The sequence below is a fragment of the Rhyacophila brunnea genome, unplaced genomic scaffold (assembly GCF_057557595.1).
Source record: "Rhyacophila brunnea isolate RB1 unplaced genomic scaffold, BYU_Rbru_1.0 scaffold_267, whole genome shotgun sequence".
Taxonomy (NCBI): Eukaryota; Metazoa; Arthropoda; class Insecta; order Trichoptera; family Rhyacophilidae; genus Rhyacophila; species Rhyacophila brunnea.
In genome coordinates, this window is record NW_028232932.1 from 1 (window position 1) to 13,799 (window position 13,799).

The 13,799-nt window shown below is 33.0% G+C and overlaps 2 protein-coding genes across 2 annotated transcripts; both read left to right on the top strand.

The window, feature by feature from the left end:
• The first annotated feature begins 660 nt into the window (after positions 1-660).
• Positions 661-1,083, top strand: LOC147068707 (uncharacterized). The gene has a single exon (XM_085951876.1). The coding sequence runs from the start codon at positions 661-663 to the stop codon at positions 1,081-1,083; it is 423 nt and encodes a 140-aa protein (XP_085808002.1).
• Positions 1,084-1,432: 349 nt separating this feature from the next.
• Positions 1,433-10,789, top strand: LOC147068708 (BLOC-2 complex member HPS5 homolog). The gene is made up of 5 exons (XM_085951875.1): positions 1,433-1,620; positions 1,981-2,091; positions 3,379-3,630; positions 5,038-7,380; positions 8,126-10,789. The coding sequence occupies exons 1-5, from the start codon at positions 1,531-1,533 to the stop codon at positions 8,567-8,569; spliced, it is 3,240 nt and encodes a 1,079-aa protein (XP_085808001.1). The 5' UTR covers positions 1,433-1,530; the 3' UTR covers positions 8,570-10,789.
• Positions 10,790-13,799: the final 3,010 nt, after the last annotated feature.

Consider the following 13,799-nt stretch of genomic DNA (forward strand, 5'->3'; position numbering starts at 1 on the left):
TTGAACGTTTCGTTATGTTTCATTGACTTCGAAAAAGCATTCGATAGAGTTAAACACTCAAAAATGATTGACGTGTTGAAATCCACGGGAATTGACGATAAAGACCTACGGCTTGTTGCAAACCTTTACTGGCAACAGAAAGCCACCATTAAAGTCAGCAACAAAATGACAGAAAGCATCGAAATTCAAAGAGGAGTGAGACAAGGCTGCATACTATCCCCAATGATCTTCAACATATATTCTGAAAAGATTTTTGACGAAGCACTGCTGGGATCAAAAGAAGGGATCAAAGTAAATGGAGTCCTTGTCAATAACTTGCGGTATGCAGATGACACAGTGCTCATCGCAGACAGTCGAGAAGGCTTACAAACTCTCATTAACAAGGTAACGGAGGCCTGTGATAAATACGGTCTCAATCTGAACATTAAAAAGACAAAATACATTAGTGTAAGTAAGTCCCATATATATGACAGAACGTGCGCAGTGAATGGAGTCCCATTAGAGAGAACACATTACATTATATACTTGGGTTGCACTCTGGATGATGACTGGAACCATACCACGGAATTGAGATGCCGAATCGAGAAAGCCAGGGTGGCGTTTACTCGTCTAAAAAAAGTATTATGTAGCCATGATATACACCTGGGAATCAGAACTAGAATGGTGAGATGCTACGTCTTCTCGGTCCTCTTATATGGAGTAGAGGCTTGGACGCGCACAGAAACGATTCTCAAAAAACTTGGAGCTTTTGAAATGTGGGTGTATAGGCGCATGCTTCGTATCAGCTGGAAGGACAAAGTTACAAATGTCGAGGTGATGTCAAGGATGAAAAAGACCAAAGAAATAGTCAAACCAATAAAAACCAGGAAACTGGCATACTTTGGCCACATCATGGGGCATCCCGAGAAGTATCGCCTTCTACATCTCATCATTCAAGGGAAGATCTCCGGTAAGCGAGGCCCTGGTAGAAGAAGAACGTCCTGGCTCAAAAACCTCAGGGACTGGTTTGAGCTCAGCACTCCATCCCTATTCAGAGCAGCGACGGACAGGGGCCAAATGGCCAAATTCATCGCCGACGTCTGATAACGGATATTATGGCACACAAAGAAGGTACCTACTTATAATTTCCGTCGATACCAAAAAGATTGGTCGATACACTTTTGAGTTATACCGATAATCTATTGAGAAATGAAAACTATTTCGTTCCATAGTGAAAATCTACCATCAGTAAAGTTGATTGATGTTAATTTGTGAATTAATCATCCATTTCCGATGTGAATTTCATCTTCTTAAATGTTTTCTGCACTTTGTGATAAGTCTATTTAATTGTGCGAATATTATTATTATATTCCCCATAAAATTTATAATTTGTTGGGTGACCCTTTTAAATTTATGGGAAACATTGTTATGCACTGACAACCCTTGTTATGTCACATCTGTTGTCTGCCTGCCAGCAGAATGGCTGACTGAGCGAGCTGTCAAAAATTATTGTCAATAGTAGGACCGAAAATACAATCCCAAAATAGAATAATGGACGGGCAGGTCCCATACTTATTATCGGAATTATCCGATGTAACATCCATTATCAGCTACCCACTACAATGCACTCAGCGTATAAAGGTATTTAATTTGCATTTTTCATAATTCTCACATGTGCCCAAGTTTATTTATGAACTTACTGATTTATTATGAAAACATTTTACGATGACTCATTAAGGTTCCCAATGCTTCAAAATTAATAATTTACCTGCCTTTTTATGAATAAATGAGTATTTAAAACTAATCAATAAACTTTTAAGTTAATGTGTGAAAATATAATCTTTTAACATGTCTGTAAAGTCAAGAGGTTATCTAAAATAATACACACGAGACAATGGATCAAATTTATTGTTTCAATTCACATTTGTTATCGTTTCTGCGACTAATCTCAATTTTATGATTTGTCAATACATTTAATTATATTCTAGTCTGTGTTTTCAGTACACCTGTTTTGATGTATCGAAGACTCTTTTGGTATTTGGGGCCACTAGCGGCGGGCTCTATGTCTTCAATAGGGAACCATGCTCCTTTGTCCAGCTGATACCAAATAAAGTAAGTACATACCTATTTAATATATATTTTTTTTTAATTTTATATGCCTGCCGCCTGCAAGTCAGAGGATATGAAGGTAGCAACATCCAATACAAAACTCTGTGCCTTCTTCCATAGTAACAAAAAACCTCTCAAAGATTTAAGATAATGAAGCTTAACTATGATAAACATTTAAATTAGCTGTAAGTCATTCTGCATTACAGATTCGTTTGTAGAACAATTTACACTATTATCATCCAAATTTGTCAGAAACTGCTAGCATTGCCAGAATTTTTAACTGCATATTTCTACGGTTTTAGTGCATATTTTATTGATTTTAAGTGCATATGTCATGTCTTTTGCATACAAATCCGCTCCCTAGTCATAATATATTATTGAAATATCAAAATAGCTGCCAAAGATGACGTTTTAAAACATGCGCGAACTTATATATAATATAATTTTTTTTGGTGTCTACTGATTTAACCGCAATAAAAAAAAATATTAGTAGATTGGGTTCAAACCTGCGGCTGGTCAAAAAAGACATTGTTTTTTCAATTTCTATCTACACTATTTCTTATAATAAAACTGTCTGATAAAACCTTCCTCTGTGTGGAAAGTAGAGGTGGGAAAAGTGGTCGATAAAAAAATACTTAGTATCAAAACTTGTTCCAAAATACTTACTAGTATTTGGAATACTATATAAAGCGTTTGGCATGCGTATGCGACATAAGTCTCATACTAAACTGGAACTAAAACTTAACTCCATATTAGTATTTGAAATATCGGCTTCAATAGAATCGCTAAAAATACACTGAGCTGGGGTTTTCGAAAATTCCCATTATAAAATTTTTAACACATTTTAAATTTATGAGTTGTTTTTCTGTTCGGTTATGATATTCTTGTTGACATAATGAAGAACAGTGATTTTTTTATTGTAAACTGCGTCACCCCAGTCACCTCACCACATTTCCGAGGGAATAATATGCTACTACAGAAAATTTATGATCTATTCTCATACATAAGATGATGTTATTCACATGCATAGACTAATAAATTAAAATATAATTGTATTCGAGTACTCTCTCGCTCACTATTGAAAGTCTACCAACTAGCCGGTGACTCGCGATGATATCATCACAAGTTTTTTGGAACAAGTTTATTGGGCCACACGTACTGAGTATGGGTAGTTTCATCCGATAATTGAGTACACAAACTGGTGACAGTATTTCCAACTCACCTCTAGTGGAAACCCATGCGCTCTGATTAGAAGCAAACATGGTAATTTTCTTTATTTTATTTTCATAGGAAGGTACGGTCATACAAATTAAAATATCTCCTGATGAAAAATCAGTTGCTTTCGCAACGGCGCGGGGGATTGTGTGCGTCTGTGATTGCGGTCCTGCCGGAAGCTCGTATGTCAAATCGCCAAGGCTTCAGACTTCCAAACAACATCAAGGAAATGAAGTAACATCAATGGTTTGGAGCTGTGTGGCAAATCAAGTTTACATCGGTGATGACACTGGCAGAATATCTGTGCTGTATTTGTCTAACTTTATTGTGAGTATATATGTTGATTATATTCCTATTTTGTTCTTATTTGCTTAATGTAATTATTTATGGTTGTACAACATAATGATCCACAGATGCAAACATTCGAGCTGTAAAAATACACGATATTGTGTGATTTCTTAGTCTTAATTATTCGTCGACTAAATATTAAGGTTTTCTGTTTTTTCGTGCTGGTATTAAATAAATATTCATTGGATTATTTATTTTCTATGGGCAAGAATGGAGTTTTTAAGTCATAATTTAGTAATTTGTGTTTCAAATTACTATCCGACGCGTGAAAATACCTGCTGCGGAATCAACATCATACGACTTAGTGAGTCGTAGCACATCTGATGAATCTGACATACAATTGCACAGGCGTCTTGCGGAGTAATTTATTGTATATAGTTCCGGCATGTGCAATAATTTATGTTTAGCGATCGAAATCCAAAGTAAATCAAAAAACAAAATAGATTACATATCAATAGTTAAATATTATTACAATATAATTACTTAGGTATAGAAACCAGACAATTGCCTCTTTTATTTCTTCAATATTTCGACACAAATTTTTGATGTTTTGTTTGTGTTGGGTTATAAAATAACCTGAAAATTGGATAAATAAACAAATAAATATGCATATTAAGTACTAAAGTTAAAAAGTTCTGTGGAGTGCCGCCTTATTTATTTATAAACAGCGCATAAATAATAAAACAGGGCATACAGTGTACTAATACTAACATATTACACTCAGGTACAATTTATACAACGACCAGATACAATAAATTAATCATAAAATAGACTAGGCCAAGTGTAAACTCGCCTTGTAGTATTGGTAATAATGCTTGACGGACAGTTAGTGGATACATAAAATTATATGTTATATTCACATAAACATATTTATCTATCAAAAGAATAATATATTGGTTAATTTATAATATGATTAATTTGATTTTGATTAATTGAAGTTATGAACATAAATGTGCTGAAAACTTGCAAATTTTTATGTTTCACTTGTGTAACCTCTCAAGTTACTGTTACATACAATTCATTATTGATCTACTATAATCACAGGTCTCAGGTTCGAATCCTGGGTCTGGCACGTACACATATTGTTTTTCAATTTGTGTATGAGTCAGAGTATGGACCTAATAGGTTGAGCAAGTGGCTGACATCCATTTCTCGTAAAAACAAAATCTGTTAATACAACCCTCCACTCTATGGAGGCCCATATAATCTTATTAGGATCGGACATGTATCGGAATAGTAATCAATTGTTTTACAAGGTACTATTTTCAATAAAGATCTGTAGCCATAAAACAGTGTCAATATATTATTTTATTGTGTCAAAATTCCTTGAATTGAGATTTGATTTCGTTCTATCATTCATTTAAGTTTCTGTGCTTTCATTTGCAGGCAAAAAATGTCTTTCAGACCACAGAATTCACGCTCATGTCATTGGATTCCCGTATTGTCCAACTGGACATGCGTGAAACGATGCTGTTGGCCTCGACAATGACAAGATGCTACATCTGTGATACAGTCAATGAGCAATACAGGCAGATCGGACAGAAGCTCAGAGATGGCGAATTCGGAGGATGCTTCTTTTATACTTTGAATGAAGATTTGTCTTCATCACACCCCGTTTCAACTACCAGCAACGGAGAAACGCACAGAGAGAAAGTTTTCAACGCAATACCGGACAATGACCAAACGGAAAACTATGACAAATTCAATTACATTAAAATATTCTCAGCCAGACCGGGCTCACGGTTATGGGAAGTGAAAATTGACGGCACAGTCTTGTGTACGCATCAATTCAAGCAACTACTGGCTACTCCGCCGGCTAAAGTTGTAACGCTGACAGATTTCGATAGTCAAAACTTTGAAATCGGTTCAGTGGATGATGAATCGTTCCCTCCGCAATCTATTAACTTTTCTAAAGTATTCATGCTAGCCAATAAGTTTATTTTTACATTTAAGAAAGACGGTATATATATATTCGATCCGAAAAGGCCGGCCGTCGTTTTGTGGAGTGATAAATATTCTAATATTGTCGATTGTAAGATTATCGATGGATATATTTATCTATGGCTAGGTAATGGAAATATAATAACATTGTCATTCGGTACTGTTGAAAAGTTTTTGTTGAAGTGCTTTGTCAATCAAAAATATAAGCTCTGTGCACAAGTGTGTGCCTTACACGTCACTTCTATAGTTGATTCTATTCCATCGTCTAAAAAAATTCATCTAATATCTGGATTGGGGGAAAAGCTTCAGGAATGTGCTGAAGACGATCTGTATAATAAAATCAGTCCGGTGCTAGATGAGATCTGTAAAATCAAGAGGAGCAACGGTCAAAAGTTAAAATCCGGTATATTTGTTGTCGATAATAGCTATTACGCCAAATCCGCTTCGCAGGACGGCGACATGGATCAATTCGATGACATGAACGCCGAAAGTCCAAGCAAAACTAGCTCGGACGAAAGCGATTCTATGCTCTTTCAAATATCCCCAGACGCAATTCAAGTTATAAAGGGTATTAGTAATACTGTGTCCGAAAAATTGTCTTCTGGCACTAAAAGTCTTAAGAAAACGTGGGACCATTTTGAGGATAGAATGAAAAACATCGGAGCTGAAAACACAAACTTTGAACCTTTAGATGTAAGAACCGGCGGTAGTGGCGAGCATTATATTACTCAGGAAGATACTCTTAATAATGGAATTAAAGAGTCCGTTGAAGATATTGTCGTTAATAAACCATGCCGCCATCTTAAAAAGCAGCCGTCTACTTCGCCGCCTAAACAGACCATGCCGGAAGCAAATAAAATTGTCAAAATAATTTACCATCACGTAAAGCTTAGCGATATTAACAAATTAGATAATAGCAACACTATATACTCGTTAATTTCGGACACTACTTGTGATATTAATGATATTTATAAACTTGTAAAAGACATTGAAGAATTCATGGTTTTAGCTGGTGATACAGTTGAATATTCTAAACTGCAAAGTGGAAAAATTCTTTTACAATATATTAGTAGGACTCCTGATATTAACGAGACTTTAGACAAGGTTATAGAGAATGATGAAATCTGTTCATATTTCCTACAAGCGTTTGTGAATATCAATTCAAACTCTGAACAAATTTTAAGCTGTGAATGCGGCTATCCGTTGCCTAAATCATTTTCTAGTCAGACGCCGAGCTTCTCGGGTGTAATTGACGTATTCATAGAGAAACGCTGGAATTCATCTCAGTCTGAGCAATGTTATGATATTTGTAAAAAAGTGCCTTTCATGTGGAGAAAGATATTATATCTTCGAAAAAATGAGGACTTGTTAAATTTGTTATTGCTGATTCTTCAGATGTTAGACGAGGAATTACTGTATTCATTCTTGCCGCAATTTACCGTCGTCACTTGGGAAAAAGCGATCAAACTTTTCGGCACGTTGAGAAATAACGAATGCCTGAATTGCGGTAGAAAATTTGAATGTTCAGATATTAACGCATCAGAAAAGATTAACAACATGTTAAGTTGGGATGCCATCGGAGCTCTAATGATCAAGTCTGTCGGATGTCAAAACGCTATAAAGATTATGAAAACTTACGCCGATCTGATTCCAAACGGAGAGCTGACATTAAAATTTTATCATACATGTATTTTTATGAAGCTTTTTGAAAAATATGATGGAACAGTGATGACAAATTTAATTGATACAATCTATGAAGCCTATAAGTACGAAGATGCCGTCGTCGAGGTATGTTATTACAAATATTATGTTAGTTGGTACATGTAATATTTCAGTGGCAAAGGGTGTATGTAGGTGTAAACCAAGTCGTAATACATAATATACGTCTTGGTTTACCTAGGGTTTAATTGAATTTTAAAAACTAACCAACACCATCTGCAATTTGTATTCTTAGTTCAATGAAAACAAATAAATATGACTGATAAAGTTTAGTGTGCACTATTCGTGTCAGATCTCCACAGCTCACCTCCAACCTTCTCCACTGTCTGATACAAAATATATATTTATAATAAAACGAGGTTTATGACTGTTGCGAAGACTCATGACCATGGTTTGCTTTCACATTCCAATCTCTGCTGCAATATTGTGCAATAATATTTACGAACTGGTTGCTATTCCGCATAATGCGTAATACATTTCAACAAAATTTTGATTGGCATAATAATATGTTGCACAAACCTTCAAATGTAATATGTGAGCATAGAAAACATGCTTTATAACAAAATGCCGATATATACCTTGCTTTAATATAGGTAGATACTTAAATTTGGCTGGCTGGTTCAAAATGAAACATAACATACATGTATTTCTTTATGCATGATGTCCATCATCCAGTTGTCCTGGTATGAAGTGTTTCAACAAAACAAAGTATAAAGGCACTACATTAAAACACAGTAAAAACTGTCTGTATGTAATTTTTTTTGCAATAATATGTACTTTGTATATTATAACAATGATTTTGTTTATATTTCAGCTTAATAAGCATTTGAGTGTTTGCCTACAAGATGACCTTCCACATACTTCATTACCGTTAGCTGTCGCATCAAAGTCCCCACATTGGGGATTGAAAATTGTCATGCCTGCCAAATCTAAAAGCGTTACGCCCGAACTGGACTTGAGTGTCGCCATTCAACCGGACTTGCTACAAAACCTTACAGAGTATTGTAATCTAACAACTACAACTGCACTCCGTAAAAGTCCCCAGTATGAAATAGGAATGAATATTGAAGAGACTCTTAATTGCCTCGATGAGATATGCCCCAACAAACTGTGCAATCATTGCGGTTTGCCTTTGGATAGCAGGGTTTTGGTTGCCGACGGGGGATTGTGGGTATTTTCATGCGGTCACACCTACCACGGAGTCTGCTTGACTATCCTCAAAATTAAATTATGTTCTCTATGCTTTAAAGCCAGATAAATCTGCAAATAATGATATACTTTTAGTGTTTTAATGCTATTATTATATCAAGTGTGATATTCTAATATGTTATACATGTGTAAGATGTATTTAAATAGCTACATACATACATATCCATAATTAAGACTCATGGAAGCCAGCTATAAAATGATATTGCGATATTATATCTTGCTATCGAAATTTACAGCAAATGAATGTTTCTTTCTCCTTTGTATGTGTAATAAATAATGGCTGTTAGCTGTATTTTTTTTTTATTTTACTAATGTGATGGCTAGATAATTTATAACATACGCATAGCATTTGCAATGTCAATGATTATTTTTATGTAAAAGAGAAATGGCTGACCATTACAGCGAAAAATTACGATTTTTACTTTTTTTTTTTGTGTTGTGACAACCCAGAACACTAATACAGTAAAACCTCCTTAATAAGAACACAAATAATTAAAAATTCGCCGTAAATCAAAATTTTCCGGGAAAAAAAAACCTCGAACATTATTTTCATAGAAAACCATACCTTTAATTCGAATTTCGTGATATGAAATGATTTCAGAATCTTAGCATATAAAAATATTCAATAAATCGTAATAAAGTACACTATTTCTTGAGCCAGTCATTGAAAATTGTGATAAGACTTATTTTAAAAGATCATAAATTGCATATTTTATGAAAGTAATAAAAATAATCCTGACATTTTTTGACCCATTGACACATCAGTGGCACAACTGCACTCCACTCAAATAACACACATGTTTCAGGGCTGTAGGTATTTAATAGTCAATTGTTTATTGGATTTTCACATGGTTTTACTAGAGAGCTAATGCCAAATAATTGTTTTGACAAATTGGAAAAATAAAAGATATTTCGTATTTTTTTGTACACATGGAGGTAAATACCTACCTACATTATTACTCTGTAGATTCAATTAATGGATTAATGACACATGGTATTTGATCACATAGGCACATCTATGATCGTAAATGAAAATGAAAGAAAAAAAATTAGTATTCCACTCCCCATACATTTCGTAATTTGAATTTTTTTCGATTTTCGGTCCCGTGGAATTCGTATTAACGAGTTTTTTACTGTAGATGAAAATGCGTAATTACATTATCGGATCTCTTAATTATACAACTGTCTGTATGTACATATGTAGTTATTAAATTAATATTTGTAGTTAATTCATATTGCATAATTTTTTGTTATCGTAAGAAAATACATATTTTTGTATGGTAGTTTATTATTGCACATTTTTTGAATAACTACAAATATATTAATAATTTTAAGTCAACCTGTATTTGTTAATTAGGTACCCCACACACGTTTATTTTATTTTCTGCTTTGTGGGTATCTATCAAATACTGGTGTATATTATATTTTTGATACTTGAAAGCCTGCCAAGTATTTTTGTGGTCACCATATTATTAAATACGTAGTAAGAAGTTGTTCCAAATATTTTGAAGTCATAATGGCTATCATTAATTAGTATTCTACTAGATAAGCATATGAAATAATATTTTTCCAACAAGCAATACTTTTTTCTAGAAATAAAAACAAAGTATTTTGGGTACATCATCGCGGTCCTTTCATCTGTATACCTTTGTAATATTACAGATGTTAAATAACAAAATAATATATATTTTTAAGTATAAACACATGCTTTATTTATCACTAATGGAGCGAACACATTACTATCACGTCATATGCTGACATATTTAGTCTATGGTTTCGTCATTCCACAATAGGTATATGTTGAATGATCAATATCTCTATAAATCCAAATATGGAAAGTGCCAACTCGAGTATTCTTCAGATTGGGAAGAGGATATTGAAATTGTGCACGCGTTCTTGAATAAACATTTTTATAACTGCTTCTATTTAATAAAAAAAATCTAACAATTCTTGCTTGGTAGATAAATGCACTGCCGGTTACCCAAAAAATGTCATTTTCGGTCTTTCGAAAATAATGAAAAAATAAATTCGTTAAGGACACCCACGATGGCCGCGTGGCTTAAGCGCCGGTCTATAGTGTCGAGGGTCCCAGGTTCGAATCCTGGGTCTGGCAAGTACACATTGTTTTTCAATTTGTGTATGAGTCAGAGTATGGACCTAATAGGTTGAGCAAGTGGCTGACATCCATTTCTTATAAAAATAAAATCTGTTAATACAAACCTCCACTCCTTGGAGGCCCATATGATCCTATTAGGATCGGACATGGTCGAAAGAAAAAGAAAAGAAGGTCACAACAACAAGGCTTTACATTTGATATATTGAATTATTCATGATTCTTTGTAATTTCAATTAATTTTAAGAGTTTCATTTACAATTTACATAGATATACATAGGTAATAATCTAATAGAAAATCCATAGAGCAAACCACTAAAAACATAGATCATGCGGTTTGACGTGGGTCAAAAATGTGTACACATACCTAAAAGAAACTTAAACATTCACTGACTTGTGCGCTTGGTGATATAGCACAATACGCATTTTTCTAACTGACACAATTCATTTTTGATTCAAAATGTGCTATGGGTGGGAGTATTAGTCTGATAACATTTTAAATACTAAGAAAAACGATATTACACACCTTTCCTGTAGCGGGAGCTTACCGTGACAACACGTAACGTGATGGTAATGCGTTCGCCCCATTAAAGATATCCATTTGGACTAACTATTTAGAGTATAGCATTTGATATGGCAATTATAAAAACCTGTCTTAGTATAGACTGAATTAAAATTGACTTTAAATAAAATAGAATCTATGGTCCTAATTTTATAGTTATTTGTTTATAATTTGAAACTATACTAACCCTTGATGCTTTTATATTATTGAAATAATTTCAAATATTAATTATTTTGAGTGTCTAGTTATCAAAAGTTTTGATTAAAATGAGCTTTTCAAAAGAATGCCTATAATAATATTGCTTACTAATTTGTAATTTACAAACCATTAAAATGGTATAAACAATGTTGGAAAGATGCCTTCGCAAATAAAGGACAACATTTTATTCAATTATATTAGAAATATGCATTATAATACTATACTATATTTTATAAAAGCTTTATTTATACATGGTAATATCTATGGTTAACCTATATATCATTGAATTTATTTTATTCACACTTGTGAGAAGAATACACACAGGTTTCATTGATTTAACAATTAAAAATTCCTTCAGTTTGGCACTACATGACATTTAAATGCAATCATATTTATTTTAAACGAAAAGTAATATAGGACAAACATATTTTTATTGGGTTCGTGTTTGTCGACTATGTACTGCTCTAACTGTAAACAGAACTGAAATGAAATGTATTATTATTTTAATGGAATTATAATAAATATTGTAACACAACTAAATTGTATAATATAGGTACATATACATAATTATCATTTTCATCAATAAGCCAATTTTTTAAATGTATTTGTTTATGTAAATGTATTGAAGTTAAAGTTATATTTTGAATAGTGTATTATTTATGGAATAGTTTTCTTTTTAAGTATCATACATAGGTATCGTGGAATATTTTATTAGACAGTTTAAATTTATTTCAATTGCGTAATGAGAGCTATGTACTTATAAGAATCTAAAGATTTTTTTTCGTTCTTTTACGTTTTGTCATAAACAATGTTCTACAGGCACATATTATAGCGCAAAGTTGATCAAAATCATTGTATTCAAGTGTATTGTTTCATCTTACATTCTACGAATCATTGCTTCAGAAAATTTAACCTTATGAAATAATTATCTTTATCTCATGCCGAGATGCCACTAATCACTAAATAGCCCTTATTCGGGTATTTCATCTTTAATGGAGGATGAATGCGCACACCCAAATCGCGTGCAATGGTATGCATATTCAAATTTTCCAGCTGTCATATTTTAACCACAAGTCGATATACCGATTATATACGCAAACATGAAAGACTAGCAGTATTAATTGTCTTATTATGTTATTCCCTCTTCTGACATCTATTATGTTAACGGACACCACCAAAATAATTTAAGAATTTCATTGCCATGTCAATAAAAAATATATGAATGAGAAAACACTGTAGGTATACTGTATCTGCTATGCATCCATTCTTTTAATCAACCATTCAGTTCATGATAACTATTATTGATACTTTTACATATGTTAATCAAAATATTTTAATAATCATTGAGCAATCAGAAGTTAAAAAATAGCAAAAATCTGATTGCAGAACGCAATGTTGCCATTTTAATTAAGATTTTCGCATCTATAAAAAAATTTTATTCTCTATAATGTCAACATTCTGCTCATTTGCCTCTTATAGAACTTTCTAGTCAAATAATATTTTTATAACCATGCTGTACTTATATTTATAAGAATTATGATTTTTGCGTTGAGTTTTTCAGTTCATTTTGTTGGTATGTACGTATTTTTTTAATATCTAACTCAAGTAAGCTCAAAAATATTTTGTTTTCAATTGAAAAATACATTCATACCATAGGTATATGTATTGGTAGATACTTGGAATACAACTATATAGTATCGTCTCCCTTCAAGAGAATGAGAAGATAGATTTATTATCGATAACCATTAGCCAAAACATAGTTTTCTAATACGCTATTAGTTTAAAAAAGCACACCTATATACGTAGTAATCAACTCTCACATTTATTAACAAGTCATCAAATTCATAGTGTTTACCGATTTGTATTATTAGTGTGCCCATCCTAATCTTGTACTAGCAGGGTATTTTTTACTGTCTTTTTCCGCAGAACCATTGTATGTATAAATATAATATATTGAACAAAGTATGAAATATACAATTTTTTAGTTTGTAAAAAAAGATGTTTCATTGACTTTAAATCTTTTAATAATTCCAGCATTTATGATCGACCACGATTTAGAGGGAAGGTAAGGGAAAGGAAGATCACATATGGTCAGTAATCACAAATCGCGAACCCTCATGTAATATTATCGCACCTCGCAACTAAACCGCCACAAGTCCAAATTTATGTGTTTTGAGTTAATTACTACGTTTCAATGTCTATCGTTCATAGTATATGTACCGAAAATTTCATATCTCTAAGTCATCAAATTCAAGTCAAAACTTTATTCAATATCTAAACATATTTCAAAAACACAGTACAAAAATGCGAAAGGTAAAAACTTCAAAGCTGATTTTCTCTGTTTGACGTTTTTTGGATTGTGGCAGTTTAGTTGCGAGGGTGCAATATGTCATATTGAAAGAAATG

Excerpts from the sequence above, each read along its gene's own strand:
- LOC147068707 (XM_085951876.1), top strand. The coding sequence starts at position 661 with ATGGTGAGATGCTACGTCTTCTCGGTCCTCTTATATGGAGTAGAGGCT.
- LOC147068708 (XM_085951875.1), top strand. The coding sequence starts at position 1,531 with ATGGACGGGCAGGTCCCATACTTATTATCGGAATTATCCGATGTAACA. Across the intron at positions 1,621-1,980 it reads AATGCACTCAGCGTATAAAG|TACACCTGTTTTGATGTATC; the intron begins GTATTTAATTTG and ends CTGTGTTTTCAG. Across the intron at positions 3,631-5,037 it reads TGTATTTGTCTAACTTTATT|GCAAAAAATGTCTTTCAGAC; the intron begins GTGAGTATATAT and ends TTTCATTTGCAG.